Source organism: Staurois parvus, unplaced genomic scaffold (assembly GCF_062004578.1).
Source record: "Staurois parvus isolate SC_StPar_1 unplaced genomic scaffold, SC_StPar_1.0 ptg000013l, whole genome shotgun sequence".
Classification (NCBI taxonomy): domain Eukaryota; kingdom Metazoa; phylum Chordata; class Amphibia; order Anura; family Ranidae; genus Staurois; species Staurois parvus.
This window is the reverse complement of record NW_028317809.1, coordinates 11883026-11900344: the sequence shown is the minus strand read 5'-3', so window position 1 is coordinate 11900344 and position 17319 is coordinate 11883026. Positions and strand designations below refer to the sequence as shown.

At 42.3% G+C, this 17319-nt stretch overlaps 2 protein-coding genes across 2 annotated transcripts in view; one reads left to right on the top strand and one right to left on the bottom strand.

The window, feature by feature from the left end:
* The first annotated feature begins 6490 nt into the window (after positions 1-6490).
* On the top strand, positions 6491-16086 carry TIMM13 (translocase of inner mitochondrial membrane 13). Its single transcript, XM_089675679.1, has 3 exons — positions 6491-6681; positions 12348-12416; positions 15005-16086. The coding sequence occupies exons 1-3, from the start codon at positions 6550-6552 to the stop codon at positions 15101-15103; spliced, it is 300 nt and encodes a 99-aa protein (XP_089531805.1). The 5' UTR covers positions 6491-6549; the 3' UTR covers positions 15104-16086.
* Positions 15695-17319, bottom strand: part of TMPRSS9 (transmembrane serine protease 9) — a 102530-nt gene continuing 100905 nt past the window's right edge. The window contains exon 19 of the mRNA XM_089675681.1: positions 15695-17048. Within this exon, the coding sequence (XP_089531807.1) occupies positions 16887-17048 (162 nt within the window). The 3' untranslated portion in view covers positions 15695-16886. The remainder of the gene's footprint in view (positions 17049-17319) is intronic.

Sequence of the window (17319 nt, the reverse complement as noted above, 5' to 3'; positions counted from 1 at the left end):
CTCCTGCTCTGATCCCTGGCTTGTCTGACCATTCTCCTGCTTAACCCTGCACGTTCTGATCTCCTGTTAACGAACCCGGCTTGTGACCTGTTTATTCCTCTGCCTGCTGATTTTGTACCACGCTGCCACCACTGTTACCGACCCAGCCTGCCTGACGCTGCTCTTGTGACCTCCTCACATCAGACTCTCACCTGCTATACACCTCCAACGGTGCTTCTACCACAGCTGGGTGAACTCAGGGGCCGCGACCTGGTCTCGGCCTGCTCCAAGTCCATCCCCACCATCAGGGGCCCTGGTGAACAAGCAGGTAGGGACTTAGATTCCGCGCCTTGGGGGAATCCGGTCTGTGGAGTGCTAGAGGCTACCGCTGTAGGATCCCTGACAGATAGAGTCATTACATGCAAAGCAAGATAGTTCAAGCCGTGATTTGTCATAATTGTGATGATTATGGCTTACAGCTCATGAAAACCCCAAATCCACAATCTCAGAAAATTAGAATATTACATGCAATCAATAAAACAAGGATTGTACATAGAACAATATCGGACCTCTGAAAAGTATAAGCATGCATATGTACTCAGTACTTGGTTTGGGCCCCTTTTGCAGCAATTACTGCCTCACTGCGGCGTGGCATGGAAGCTATCAGCCTGTGGCACTGCTGAGGTGTTATGGAAGACCAGGATGCTTCAATAGGGACCTTCAGCTCTTCTGCATTGTTCGGTCTCATGTCTCTCATCTTTCTCTTGGCAATGCCCCATAGATTCTCTATGGGGTTCAGGTCAGGCGAGTTTGCTGGCCAATCAAGCACAGTAATCCCACGGTCACTGAACCAGGTTTTGGTGCTTTTGGCAGTGTGGGCAGGTGCCAAGTCCTGCTGGAAAATGAAGTCAGCATCCCCATAGAGCTCACCTGTGGCAGGAAGCATGAAGTGCTCCAAAATCTCCTGGTAGATGGCTGCGTTGACCCTGGACTTAATGAAGCACAGTGGACCAACACCAGCAGATGACATGGCTCCCCCCAAATCAACACAGACTGTGGAAACTTCACACTGGACTTCAAGCATCTTGCAGTGTGTGCCTCTCCATTCTTCCTCCATACTCTGGGTCCTTGGTTTCCAAATGAGATGGAATGCGACATTTGAAGCCCATGTCCAGGATCCGTCTGTGTGTGGTGGCTCTTGATGCACTGACTCCAGCCTCAGTCCATTCCTTGTGAAAGTCCCCAACACTTTTGAATGGCCTTTTCCTGACAATCCTCTCCAGGCTGCGGTCATCCCTGCTGCTTGTGCACCTTTTTCTTCCACACTTGTCCCTTCCACATAACTTTCTATTAATGTGCTTTGATACAGCACTTTGGGAACATCCAACTTCATTTGCAATTACCTTTTGAGGCTTTCCCTCCTTATGGAAGGTGTCAATGATGGTTTTCTGCACAACTGTCAGGTCAGCAGTCTTTCCCCATGATTGTGATTCCTACTGAACCAGACTGAGAGACCATTTAAAGGCTCAGGAACCCTTTGCAGGTGTTATGGATTAATTAGCTGATTAGAGTGGGACACTTTGAGCCTAGAATATTGCACCTTTTCACAATATTCTAATTTTCTGAGATTGTGAATTTGGGGTTTTCATGAGCTATAAGCCATAATAATCACAATTATGACAAATCACGGCTTGAACTATCTTGCTTTGCATGTAATGAGTCTATCTCATATATTAGTTTCACCTTTTAAGTTGCATTACTGAAATAAATGAACTTTTGCACGATATTCAAATTTTTCAAGTTTCACCTGTATGTACAGTTTGCTGGAACAAGATTAATGTGAATCATCATTTCCAGAGGGGGCAACAGAAGAATTATAAAATGGCTGAAGGACACTTAATCCTCACACAAGGAATTTCATGAGTAAACAGTCCAGCCCTGTCGGTCCAATCTCCAAAAAAGGAATACTCCAATTTCTAGAGATCCCAATCAAGTCCAACACACACAGCAGAAGGTTCAAATTGGTCAGTCATATAGAATAATCCAGCAATTATCTCCAACATCCCTCCCCCATCATGTCAGAGGATATCACTTCTCTATTTCTATAAACCCTGCAACAGAGACACTTCACTAGCCAGCTTTCCACTACACACTCTCTACAAAAAAGACAAAACAATAAACAGTGTTTTTTCCCCCCAACAGTCTTGTGTTGAGGTACGTTTACATATGTTGCGCTACAATGCATTAGTAGCATTTTACGCACTGCGCATGACACCAGTGTTGTGGAGTGAACAGGACACATAAAAAACAATTGTTTTCTATGTATCCTTACGGTGACCTGTGTTTAGGGTTTCCATCTAGCTGGTATTCACCCAGACAGTCTGGGTTTTGAATCATGTACCCAGGTTTCTGTCCACTGGAAACCCAGACACATTATTCAGACTGGAATGTTCCTACACCAAGTTCCTCTGTGCAATTCGTGGCTACCTCACTCCAGCCTGGCTATCTCCCAGGATCCAGTGGTATCCCCTGGCCGGGCTGTAGAGGGGCTGATCTGCACCAAGGCCGCTACCAGGAGACATCACATCCCAAAAAGAGGAGAGCAATGCCCAAGCTGGCACAGCTCCACCGCCACTAGGATGCCCTGGACAGACAGAGAAGCATGATTCGTCACTCCAGAGAACACGTCTCCATTGTTCTAAAGTCCAGTGGCGACGTGCTTTACACCACTACATCTGACGCTTTGCATTGCACTTGGTGATCTAAGGCTTGGATGCAGCTGCTCGGCCATGGAAACCCATTCCATGAAGCTCTCTATGCTAATCTGAAGGCCACACGAAGTTTGGAGGTCTTTAGCTATTGACTCTCCAGTTAACGACTTCTGTGGCCATGGAGGTGATTGGAACACCTGAATCCAATGATTTGGAGGGGTGTCCCAATACATTTGGCAATATAGTGTATGTGTATCTGTCTTTGTGCTGGGAGTGCACCGCACAGTGCGCTCCCAGCACAGAGATCGGGGTCTCACCCAGAGCCTCCAGTCCCATACTACCAATCCAGACTTGGAACTCCTGGATCCGGATCGCCTGATCGCTGTGATAGCCTCTGATTGGCTATCAGTCACTGTGAAGCCTGCCCCTGTGTTTTTTCTCTCTGATGGAGGAGATACATTATATCTCTCTCTTTCTCTCTCTCCTTGCAGAGAGAAAAAAACACAACTATGTGTTAAAAAAAATAGTAAAGAAAAGAAAAAAATTATTAAACAATGCCTGTATCAAAGTTTGATCTATGTCAGTGCCAGGGTTAGTGTTAAGGTCCAAGGTCACAAAGGTCAGCGTCAGCATATTTTGGGCAGGATTTAAAAAAACACCAAAAAAACATTTTTTAAATTAGTATCAGTGTCAGTTAGTGTCAGTGTCAGTGTGTTTTAGGTAGGATTTAAAAAAAACAAAATGTGCACTATTGTTTCTGGGCTGTACTATGGGTACATGCAACTAATATTCATATACGTATGTGGTATCGCTGCAATTGTCAGGAGCAGGAGAATTTACTGCGGGTTGTTCTTTGGTGGTAGGTTATGGAAGTAGAAAGATGAGTTCTTGCTGGGAATAAAAATATTATGAGTAACAGACAGCATAGATTCATGAAAGACAAAAGTTGTCAAAACAATCTAATTTTTTTTTATGAGGAGGTGAGCAAAACCTTGGAGAGAGGAGTGGCTTTGGATATAATATACTTGGATTTTGCAAAAGCATTTGACACAGTTCCCCACACACAGCTAATGTGTACAGTGGAGTATACAGGCTTGGAAAATCAGTTTTTAAATGGATTGAAAACTGGTTAAAAGATCGTATTCAGAGAGTAGTGGTTAATGATTCATACTCTGAATGGTCTAGGGTTGTCAGTGGTGTAACCCAGGGTTCAGTGTTGGGACCCTTACTTTTTAATATATTTATAAATAATATAGGGTCTGGGATTAAAAAATATCATTTCTTTGCAGATGACACCAAGCTGTGCAGTGGAATAACGTCCTTACAGGATGTCTTCAATTTACAAGCTGACCTCAATGCACTGTTTAATTGGGCAACTATGTGGCAAAGGAGGTTTAATGTTGATAAATGTAAGGTTATGCACTTGGGGGCTAAGAATATGCATGCATCATACATACTAGGGGGGTACAACTGGGGGAATCAATGGTGGAGAAGGATCTGGGGGTTCTGGTAGATCACAAGTTTAATAATGGCATGCAATGCCAAGCTGCATTTTCTTTTTTATGAGAGATATAGACTCCAGAGAGAGATATCATATTACCCCTGTACAAATCATTAGTAACACCTCATCTGGAATATGCAGTTCAGTTTTGGTCACCAATTCACAAAAAGAACATTGGGGAACTGGAGAAAGTACAGAGAAGGGCAACCAAACTGATAAGAGGCATGGAGGAGATCAGCTATGAGGATAGATTAGTGGAACTGAGATTAAGGTGGGATATGATCAACATGTAAAAGTACATAAGTGGTCTATATAGTGAACTCTGTCAGTGCCACTCATCAGTGTTGGCCATCAGTGCTGCATATTAGTGCAGCATCATCATTGTTACCTCATCAGTGCCCATCAGTGCTTCCTATCAGTGTCAGCCATCAGTGCTGCCTATCAGTGCCCAACATTGTTGCATATTAGTGCAGCATCATCAGTGACATCAGTGCTTCCTATCAGTGCTTCCTATCAGTGCCATCAGTGCTTCCTTTCAGTGCCCATCAATGCTTCCTATCAGTGCCATCAGTGCTTCCTATCAGTGCCCATCAGTGCTTCCTATCAGTGCCATCAGTGCTTCCTATCAGTGCCCATCAATGCTTCTTATCAGTACCATCAGTGCTTCCTATCAGTGCCCATCAGTGCTTCCTATCGGTGCCATCGGTGCTTCCTATCAGTGCCCATCAATGCTTCCTATCAGTGCCATCAGTGCATCCTATCAGTGCCATCAGTGCTTCCTATCAGTGCCCATCAGTGCTTCCTATCAGTGCCCATCAGTGTTTCCTATTAGTGCCATCAGTGCTTCCTATCAGTGCCCATCAGTGCTTCCTATCAGTGCCATCAGTGCTTCCTATCAGTGCCATCAGTGCTGCCTATCAGTGCCCATCAATGCTTCCTATCAATGCCATCAGTGCTTCCTATCTGTGCCCATCAGTGCTTCCTATCAGTGCCCTTCAATGCTTCCTATCAGTGCCATCAGTGCTTCCTATCAGTGCCCATCAATGCTTCCTATCAGTGCCCATCAGTGCTTCCTATCAGTGCCCATCAGTGCTTCCTATCAGTGCCATCAGTGCTTCCTATCAGTGCCCATCAATGCTTCCTATCGGTGCCATCAATGCTTCCTATCGGTGCCATCAGTGCTTCCTACCGGTGCCCATCAAAACTTCCTATCAGTGCCATCAGTGCTTCCTATCAGTGCCCATCAGTACTTCCTATCAGTGCCATCAGTGCTTCCTATCAGTGCCCATCAGTACTTCCTATCAGTGACATCAGTGCTTCCTATCAGTGCTTCCTATCAGTGCCATCAGTGCTTCCTATCAGTGCCCATCAGTGCTGCCTCATCAACGCACATCAGTGCTTCCTATCAGTGCCCCTCAGTGCTTCCTATCAGTGTCGGCCATCAGTGCTGCCTATCAGTTCCCATCATTGCTGTATATTAGTGCAGCATCATCAGTGCTTCCTATCAGTGCCATCAGTGCAGCCTATCAGTGCTGACTCATCAACGCACATCAGTGATGGAGAAAAATTACCTATTTGCAAAATTTTATAATAGAGACAAAGAAAAACATTTTTTTTCAAATTGTTTGCACTTTTCTTGTTTATAGTACAAAAAATAAAACTCCCTGTGGTGATTAAATACCACCAAAAGAAAGCTCTATTTGTGTGAAAAAAATTCTAAAAATTTCATATGGGTACAGTGTTGCATGACTGCGCAATTGTCATTCAAAGTGTGACAGCGCTGAAAGCTGGAAATTGGCCTGGGCAGGAAGGGGATACAAGTGCCCGGTATTGAAGTGGTTAATGGGTGCCTTGTCTGGAAAGAGGTTGAGAAACCCTGGTATAGTGTATACTACAGACACACAAAAAAATGCTGTGCGCCTCCAATGTTCAGGTTTGGCTTGAAGAAAAGGTGGCAACCTTGGGTAAAACGCAGGTCAGTGCAGTAAGTGTGAACAGGGCTTTAGGAATAGACAATTGTGTAAACGTTACAGAGCCCGCCAGAATATTGCTGGAGGTAAATGTAATTTCAGCTTTGGCCAGGCGGGGGCACTGTGGGATCTCTTCGGCTCCCTGACCATGACCATTGTATAAAGTCATGCTATATAATGGCGGAGCCATAATTCAGTCACCGCCGACACACAACACCAGTCATATCAGCTTTACACATTCATTTTCTGACTGAATTCGTACAAAGCCCAATGAACTTGAGAAGACTTCAACTACCGTGGTGCTTTGCGGGAAGACTTCCGCTTCCTGCAGGGAGGCGGAAGTACTCCACACGTGTGTGACTTTGAGCCGGGGCCGGTCAGAGCAGAAATGGACGGCTTCAGTTCTGACTTTTCCCCGTCCGGACCGCCGTCCTCGGGCTCCGGGAAGGTGGACACCGGAGCCATCATGGAGCAGGTCAAGGTGCAGATCGCGGTGGCCAATGCTCAGGAGCTGCTGCAGGTCAGACATCGCTTGGTGTGTGTGAGAGGATGATGATGACCCGGCTTGGCACAGGGTCATGTGACCCTCCTGATCACTGCTGACCTTGTTATACACAGTGCAGGGCTGCATGGAGAAGGTGTGCTGGCCTCAGTCACTGGATATGGGTTTCTAACCCTAATGCTTCCTGATGTGATTGCACTTGTGACAGAAACCATGGACTACTGTCCATGATACTTTTTTTTATTTGCTCTAACATACAATTTTCAGGGTATGTCCCCTTTTTTCAAGATCCAAGCAGTACTGCTTGGACCTTCAGCCTGGATTCACACTGATGCGGTGCGGAATTCGCAGTGTTTTCTGTGCGAATTCTGCACCGTATCAGAATTGCACCCCATATATGCGAACCGATGCAGGTGTGTATGTTAACACTCTGAAATCGGTCCACAAAACGCGTTGCGATGTGGAGAATCGGATCACATGGGTGTGAATACCCGTGTGATCTGCAGTACTGCTTGAGCCTGGATTCACACTGATGCGGTGTGGAATTCGCAGCATTTTCTGTGCGAATTCCACACCACATCAGAATCGCACCCCATATATGCAAACCGATGCAGGTGTGTATGTTAACACCCCAAAATCGGTCCGCAAAGCATGGTGCGATGTGCAGAATCGGATCACATGGGTGTGAATACCCGTGCGATCTGCAGTACTGCTTGAGCCTGGATTCACACTGATGCGGTGTGGAATTCGCAGCATTTTCTGTGCGAATTCCACACCACATCAGAATCGCACCCCATATATGCAAACCGATGCAGGTGTGTATGTTAACACCCCAAAATCGGTCCGCAAAGCGTGGTGCGATGTGCAGAATCGGATCACATGGGTGTGAATACCCGTGCGATCTGCAGTACTGCTTGAGCCTGGATTCACACTGATGCGGTGCGGAATTCGTAGCGTTTTCTGTGCGAATTGTGCACTGCATCAGAATCGGTGCACATAGGTGTGAATACCTGTGTGTTCCGATGTTAGTATGGACCAAAAAAAGGGTCCCGCACCTTTTTGGTGCGGTGCAATCAGAGCCATACAAAATTTATGGCTCCAATTGCACCGCACACAAACCACATGTCATATAAACAGGAATGCGATGCGGTTCCTGTGCAAATCATTTGCGATATACTGCACCTCATATATGTGAACGCAGGCTCAAGAAGGGGAACTACCCCAAAAGCTTGTCCTGAAAATTGTATGTTAGAGCAAATAAAAAAAAAAAAAAAAAAAGTATCACGGACAGTACTCAATTGTTTCTAACTCGAATATGTTACTGATTAACCACTTGCTTACCAGGACAATTCTGACACTTCTCTGATATGTACCAAAATCTTTTTTTTTTTTTCCCCCTAGAAAATTACTTGGAACCCCTAAAAATCATATATATATATTTTTAGCAGAGGACATAGAGAATAAAATAGTGGTTGTTGCTATTTTTTAATGTCACACAGTATTTGCACAGCAATTTTTCAAACACAATTAAAAAAAGAAATTATACTTTAATGAATTGCATAACAAAACGCTGTATATATAACCACATTTTTTTGTACAATATGAAAGATATTATGCCGAGTAAATACTCAACATATCATGCTTCAAAATTGCACACACTCGTGGAATGGCGCCAAACTACAGCACCTAAAAATCTCCATGGGGGGATGCTTTAAACATTTTGACAGGTTACCAGTTTAGAGTTAGAGGAGATCTAGTGCTAGAATTATTGCTCTTGCACTGACGTTCACGGCGTTACTGCACATGTGTGATCTGAACACAGTTTACATAAGTGGACATGACCTATGTATAAAAAGGAATATAGCGAGCGCTCATATTCAGCTGCTAGAACACTCAAAGGAATCACCAAAACCTTATAACACAAATCATATAAGTATAGTGCAGCGCTGCGATTTGAGTGAATATAAAAATAAATATATAAAGTTCATAAAATCTTCATAAATATACAGATTCTGAAAAGGACTTGAAATGAAAGTCTTCCTTAAATAGGTGACTGGAACTGTGTAGAAAAAATGCGCACTCACCGACCGCGCATTAAATATGGGCATGTATATGATCATCAATCCAGGTAATCGGCAAAACACACGATACATCTCTCACAGGTAGATCATCGGCCTTGTAGTGATACCAGGTTTCCAGTATATTTTGCATCCAGAAGAGGTGTGCTTTCTGAGTCCTGCTGTATATCACTACACCCAAGGCCCATGATCTACCTGTGAGAGATGTATTGTGTGTTTTGCTGATTACCTGTGTTTTGCCTGGGTTCAAATACATGCGCATATTTAATGCGCGATTGGTGTGTGCGCATTGTTTTACACAGTTCCAGTCACCTATTTAATTTAAGGAAGACTTTCATTTCAAGTCCTTTTCAGAATCTGTATATTTCTGAAGATTTCATGAACTTTACATATTCATTTATTTTTATATTCACTCAAATCGCAGCGCTGCACTATACTTATATGATGACCTATGTATGCGTTCATCGCTGTGCATGAGGGGGGCTTTAATAAATTTTATTTTACTACTTTTTTTTTTTTTTTTTTTTTTTTTTACAATGTCCCTTTTTAAATAATGATTATCACTTTTATTCCCATTACAAGGAATGTGAACATCCCCTGTGACAGAAATAAGCAGTGACAGGTCCTCTTTATAGAGAGATCTGGGATCAGTAAGACCCTACATCTTTCCTCTACAGCAAGGGTCTCCAAACTTTCAAAACACTGTAGGCAGGTCTGACTGTGGCCAGTGGGACTATGAAATGCCCTGTCATTGGTGGAAGTAAACCGTGCCATAGGCTCGGTGGTCACTAGGTGGAAAACAAATTACATCACTGGTGTCAGTGAGAGGAATAGTGTCCCATCACTGGTTTCATTGGGAGAATTAGTTCCCTATCTTAGGTGCCAGTGGGAGGAATACTGCTCCACCTTTGGTGCCAGTGGAAGGAATAATGCTCCAAGGGCCGGATAAAGGCAAGCAAAGGGCTACATCCAGCCCAGGGGCCACAGTTTGGAGACCCTTGCTCTACAGCATTAGATTAAATAAAAAAAAAAAAAAAACCTTCATCTAGTGCTTCATAAAATAAAAAAAATTTAAAAAAAGGGCTTGTTTACATTAGGCTGGAACCAGAAGTAACATCATCTCATCACTCCTAGGCCATAGGGATGAGCAGAGGCCATTTAACTCCACTCATCTCTGCTGACAAGCAGCTGCAACTGCTGGATCGGTTCACGGGCTATCGATCATTTAGGTAAGCCCAAGAACCAACCCACTGCTTCTAAAAGTGATCCAGCTGCAAATCCGCCGCTCAGACCACTTTTATCGGTTAGAGAATTGCCGGTTGAAAAAAACAAAACAAAACTGGGGTTATGGCATATTGCTGCAGCTGTAACCCTGGTATTCCACCTCCCACTGAGCATGTGTTTTGTCTATGGCCTGTTCAGGAAGTGGTTTAAAAGAGGAACCTTAGTTCGTCCTGTCCCATGCCCCCCCACCCCTCTTATCTTTTATGCTGGTTCATCTATTCAAATGCTTACCTGCCCAGCCAATCCATTGTTGTCCTGCTGGATCATACACCACCATCTTCTTTCCTGATGTCATCAGGAGCTGGCTGTCCCTTCTATTTTTAGGCAGCCAGCCCCCTGGTGAGACAAAAATAACAGGACAGTACTCATAGCCCTAAATTTCCCTTTTTTGGGAAGTGAATACCCCAAAGTGATCTCATGTTTTATCACAATTTGTAGCTGGTACTGAGGGGGTTAAACACAACGCTTGGTAGCGGTGCGCTGGATACATTTATGTACACAGGGATAGGAGGAGGTGAAGGGGTTAATGCATGGATTTTATACAGTGGGAGGATGGAGATCAAGGGGTTGATGTGTAAGATGAGGGTGATGAGGGGTTAATATACAGGTCACAATCAGTGACAGGGTGGAGATCATATATGTAGGAGGGGTGGGGAAAAGGCTTAAAAAAAAGTGTAGGGAAACTGGATCTGCAGCTGCTAATCTATTCGTTCTTCGATCATTCACAAATTACTACGATCTCTCTCCTTCCTGTCTGGTAAGAGGAAGGGGGATCAACCATGTAAACAAGAGCATGTGATCACAGCAATGACCAATCACACAGTGTCCCTCAGATCGGCTTCTTCTGTGTTCAGTGCTATCTAATGATTTAGCAGTTCGCAGATGGAAGGCCAGCTGTTTATTCTAGAACCAGCGGTTGTCTCCCTTGTACAAGCAGTCCAAGCGGCTAGTAGCTGCTCTATTGTAGTAAGAGGGGAAGTTCCCTCCTGCCACTCTCTCGGGATCTTCCGTCCCACCGGCATCGTCTTTGATCAGCATTCCTTTATTGTAAACCAGAATTGATGACCTGACATCACTTCCGGTTTACTCAGAAACTTTCAGCACCATCTTTAAAAATCTGAAAGCATTCAAAATCACAGATATTGGTGTTTTTAATGCTTTTAAGTGCAGAGGAGGGATTTGGGGGTCTCATAGATCCCAGGTCCCTCTATAAAAATACCTGCCACATGTCTGTTGCACAGTTTTATAGCATGACATGTTTGGTATCTGTTTACTCGGCGTAACATCTTTTATATTTTACCAAAAAATGTGATTATGTATGGAGGATTTTTTTGCAATTAAGTTCCTAAAAATTGTGTTTGAAAAACTGCTGTGCAAATATCGTGCAACAAAAAGCAAAAACCACTAATTTATTCTCAAGGGCTTCTGATTTTAAAAAATCTTTAATGTTTGGAGGTTCTAAGACATTTTCTAGCAGAAAATTACTGCTTTTTAAAATGTAAACAAAGTTGCGGAAGTGGCCTTGAGGTAAAGTGGTTAAAGCCAAACTTGAACTTTGTGTAGCTGCAGAACCACTGAAGAGTCCACTCTACTCATCGCTGCCATTGCCGTGCCCTCAAATTTAGATTCTGGACCACCTTCTTTCTTCAGTCATTCAGTGGCTGCTGATGATATAACTCCTCTGTGTGCATGTTAACCTGGCATTTGGCCGAACTCTGTTGCAGAAACTGACAGTGCACACTGCACATGCACCACATGCAGTGTACAATTGGGAAAAAAAAAAAAATCTAGAAAAATTGTGGGCATATCTAAACTGAAAAACAAACCTATTATATTGATGCTTACCGGTCCTAAGACTTGGTGGCTGCATTAGATTTCTTTCTTTAGATGATCCTGCCAGTAACATTCTCTGTCCTAGATTGAAAACTTGCTCACTGAACTGGATCTGTAGAGAAGCAGTGTTGTCAGCCTAGGCTGATTTCGGCTACAAACACCTCCTCTTTTCCCTTACATAGAGGGCATTTGTTTTGTAGTTCATAGAATATAGCTAGGAACACTGATAATGCTTTTTTCAGTTTCCATCATTGGATTAATAGCAGGATCAACAGGTGGTAATGCTACAATTGAAACCACCACATCGAAGGACTGGTAAGTCGCGCCTTGTTACATTTTTGTTCTTGGGTTTAGGTACACTTTAAGAGTATATGGTGTAGAATCTAATTATATAATTTTAACATTTAAAGTCAAATGATTATTTTCACTTGTTGCCACTGTTTGTGTGATGGCCTGGTGTTTCTGATGAGTGTCCTGTTGCCTTGACAGAGAATGACAGAGAAATGTTTTCGAAAATGTGTTGGAAAGCCAGGAAGCTCTTTGGATAATTCAGAGCAGGTATGTGGCTTACACCCTTGGGCTGTGTTTACTCTTGCGGCTGAGATGTGTTTTTTAGCTAGCCCCCCCAAATCCCAGTTGCACCCCTTAAGCTGCAATAGCAGGCAATGGGGATGTACAAATGCCATAATGTTTTGTATCGCAGTGCGGCAAGAATATCCCCTGCCTGTTAAACTCAACCACTAACCACATGCACACAATTGCAGAACACTGGTGTGGGTTTTTAGGGGTTAAACCAGACAGTGGGCAGGCAACATAACACCTCCCCCACTGCCAGAATACACTAGTGCAGTGGGGGGATTCCCCCATTCACCTCCACCCACCAAATGTGTGGATGGGAGTTTGTGTTTTTGTTTTTTTTTTTGGGGGGGGTTCAGCCCAGTGGTAAGTGGCTTGCACTTCTGCCTAGCAGCATTAGGATTGTCGGTTTGAATTCCAACCACATCACTACATGCCTGGAGTTTACATGTTCTCCCTGTGCCTGTGTGGTTTTGCTCCCACACTCCAAAGACATGCTGGTAGGTTAATTGTATCCTATCTAAATTGGCCCTAGTATGTGTATGTATGAATGTGAGTTGGGAATCTTAGGTTGTAAGTCCTTTGAGGGCGGGGACTGATGTGAATGTACAATAGGTGTAAAGCACTGTGTAAATTGACAGCGCCATATAAGTACCTGTATTAAAATAAATAAATCATCAAAACAAAATGATCTATCCATGGCCAGCTTAAGAGCTGAATTTTCCGGTGAAGAAAATGCATATTTCAGAATCCCTGGGTCTCAGTCTATTGCTTTACCAATGAGATCAATTAACAGAGCTTACCATGCTGGAAGAGATGTTTTTTGTTTCATCACATTAGCACTCACGCATTTGTGATGCAAAAGAGAAATGCATAGACATGCACTGGATGCTGTGTGACCTGCAAAAGGTTGCCTGTCCTTCATGTGAATAGGGACATGCATGAATATAGGGGGATCAACCAGCCATGACGCTTCAAACTGCAGCAACATGTAAGCTCATCAGTACAAGGTAAGGCAAACAAGGGACAACTACGCTAATACCTATTTAATCAGTTCATCTCCAGAGCAGTTTCTCTTTTTATTTTCCGCATGCATGTAAAAATCTTAATTTTTGGCAATAAAATTACTTAAACCCCCCCAGAGCATTTTATATTTTCTGAAAGCAGAGGCCCTGTAGAATAAAAAAGGTGATAAAAATTTTCAGTTATGTCACATCTGCACAACTGTTTATTAAATGCAAATTTTTAGGAAACAAATATAATAAAATTGAATTTTGGTGCAAAAAAAAACATTTTTGGTTAAAATCTAAAATATAAGGCTACATCGAGTAAATAGATACCAAACATCCATGTCTTAATATAGCTAAAAACTACTGTGCCCAAAAATTACCATGGGTGATGCTTCAAAAGCCTTTAAAGCTCATTAGAGTTAACTAGGAGCTCTTGTGCTAGATTTATTGTTCTCACTCTGAAGTTCGCAGTGATATTTCACACATGTGGTGCGATCGCAGTTTACATATGTGTGCACACCCTGGGCTTCTGTTTGTGCAGGTGTGCTGGGCAATGGGGGCTATGGTAATTTTTTTAAAAATATATTTTATTAGAATTTTATTTATTTATTTTTTTACTTCTGGTATTTTTAATTTTTTTTTTTTTTTTTACTTGATTGCCATCACAAGGGGTTAATAAACCCTCATGTGATAGCATTGGGCAAGTGAGAGGTACTCTTTATGGAGACATCAAGGCTCTAATAGACTCCAATGTCTCTCCTGCCCTTCACACCAACTAACCATGTGCAGATTGGCTTGGGTAGATCTGTCACCTGGCTGTTCTGGCCAAGAACGGGTGCATCTGAAACTGGAAGTGATGTCACTTCCAGTTTCAGATTCACCCTTCCCTGGCCAGTACAGTTCAGTGTTTACATGTGAGATCAAGACATGGATTTGCCTTGGTCTCATAGTGCTCTACCTCCTCTAGCTGGTGGTCGTGTTCCAAAGCTCCAATAAGAGCGAGAGATCCCAGGAAGCGTGGAGGAGGGTGGAGCACCGCACCACCAGCTTCACGACAGTGATCAACAGCTATGAAGTTGTCACATCACTTTCAAACAGGCTTAACAAAATCTACACAAGCTGATGGCTGCTACTGCAGTTATTAGTTTGTGATTACAGGTTCACTCTTTGGACGTACATAGTATGTCCAAAGAGCTGAAATGGTTAAAATAACAAACATTTGAAAGTGTAAAATGCCGTTTAAAAAATTAACACAATTTTGTACATTTCTTATGTAATGTATGTTCGTGTTTTAAAACATTGTTTTTCTGTATAGTGTTTATATGTATGGATGGCGTAAAAATGTTTGCTTATTATTTGTAGTATGCAGTTTTTTGTTTTTTTTTGGGGGGGGGGGGGCAGTTTTAAATTGGATGGGATTACACTGTAAAACCATAGTTCTTGAACGTCGTATGAAAACACTTATAAAAGAAGAGTAGTGCATATGCCTTTTTCTGGATTTTCGGGTTTGTTTTGGGAATCCAGCTGTCATAAAGTAATGGCTTTTGTTTTGTACCACAGAAGTGCATTGCAATGTGCATGGACAGATACATGGATGCCTGGAATACCGTATCCAGAGCTTACAACTCCAGGCTACAGCGAGAGCGTGCTAAGATGTGACATGAGCCGGGACATCTTCATCCAACAGAACCCTACACTAACTGACCTCTATTGCTGACATCGGGAACTAAACAGCCATGAGTTTACCATTCCCATTATGCAGGGAGCAGCTACTGGCAGTTAATGGGTTCAATTTTAAATTATAAACCTAATGACTATGCCATTGATGAACTGATGCTTAACCTGCTGTTACATGTATCCTTAATGTAGCAGTTCTGATGAATTTCTCATTGGCAGCCTTCTGTGCAGGAGTGTAATAAGACTGATATTTTTGTTTCTATGCTGTCTATTCATGTCTGGTTCATAGGGGCTTCCCACAATTGTTTGCCTCCTATGTACCATCTTTATCCTGTTGGATATATTTGGAATCGTATATATGTTGTGTAAAATATTACCTTTTACAATTATGGGCATCTATAAAAAATACAAATGAACAGCATCCGTAAAAGCAGCACTTGTCAAGTCAGTAATACATGTTTTGTTTTAAACTTGGCCACATTTTCTAAATGTATTGTATCTGTTTTGGCTCTTCTCTACCAAACTGGTTTTTAATGGTACAGCTGTTATTTTTTTTAACAGATGAGACAGATGTGAAAAAAGTAGTGTTTAATCAGTAGGTAATTTTGGTTTTCATACAAAATCCCATACATATTCATTACAACCCTGTTACAGATTATCAGAAGGTGATTGCTGATGTCATCTTGCTTTTGTCTTCCCCATTCTCTTTTGTCTTCATTTTTACATTTTTCATGATGGACACAAGGATGACAAAATAAAAATGATTGTGATTCATTATTGTGGCTGCCAGTTAATTACTTGAGAAATTAAGGCTTTGAGTGCTTAATACTTTAGTGCTGTCACTATCGTTTATTTAAAGTAATTTCCAAAATATTAGGTCTTTTCTCAACATTGCTGCCTGTAGTGTGAATGAGCAGAATGTACAAATCATTATTAATGAATAAAAACTATTACATTTCACTCTAGCACATGCTACATAATTTCTTTACAATGTTTCCATTTTTGGGGGGTATCAAAAGATAATGGAAGTTCAGCAGCGCTTCAATCTATTTTGAGCTGCTTATTGGTGTGATATGCCCTGTTGTGACTTAAAGTGGACCTATCATATAAGCCCATCCTTTCTTTCAAAGTAAGAAAGGCTTGCACAAGGCCTGAAATTCTTTGGAAACTTCTGCTGCTCCAGGATCCAGCAGCAACCAATCGACTAGCCAATGCTGAAGTAGAAATCAACCACATTTCATGTCATGGCATTTGTTTATATGGCTGTGCACTCTGGTATCTTAGTGATTTCAATTTCTGCATTCTAGGTAAGTATTTCAGGACTTCTGTAAGAACGTGAGGTGCACATAAAAACAGAGGAGAGCTTATATGAAGATAGATCCTCTTTAATTTATTTAAACCACTGCTGTCTATAAATCCTCTAGTCATATCAGATGTAGCACTCTGATCATTTTTATTGTATTCCTATATTAGAATGAACTTGTAACCAGTTAACATTGTGCTGTTAATTTGTGTCCCAGTGATCGGGTGCATGCAATCATGTCTTACACAAGTTCTTCATAAGGTGGTCATAACAATCGGTCACCTTTTATTTATACAAAATAGTCTAAATGGTCCACTTCAAAAGCATACAAGTCAACTGGGCAGTAAAATGTCCTTTTGTGGTCATTCCATGCTCTAAGGTCAGCAGTTTAGCTCTTCCCTGCAAGCATTTTATAATGATCCATTTGGCCTTCTGACTTTGCCACTCCCTGAGTTGAATCCCTTATAAACGTAAAGTCTGTCCAATCCAGTTGCGGACAGATGTTATCCTGGTGTAAACTCCTGGAAAATAGGGCCTTGCACACCCATAGCCCCAGCTGGTTATTCCAGCTAGAAACCATCGTCCAGATGGTTCCCTGCATGCTAGAGGTCCCCCAGCATCTCCCTAAAAAGAAAAAAGAAATTAGTAAAAGTTAGACGTTGACACCTACAGAGCCACACATGCACTTCTCCTCAGGTTAACATTTTCATGTCCATTTTATATTCCAAAGCTGCCTCTAATTGCCTTTTTCCTAATGAAAGGATTGAGATGTATAAACATTTCTCTTATACAGATGCACTTACTTAGATATGATGGATGCATTTTTCTAATTAAAGTGAAACTTTATGGCAAATAAAAGGGTGAACAGGCAGGATTTTTAATGCAGAAGAAATAT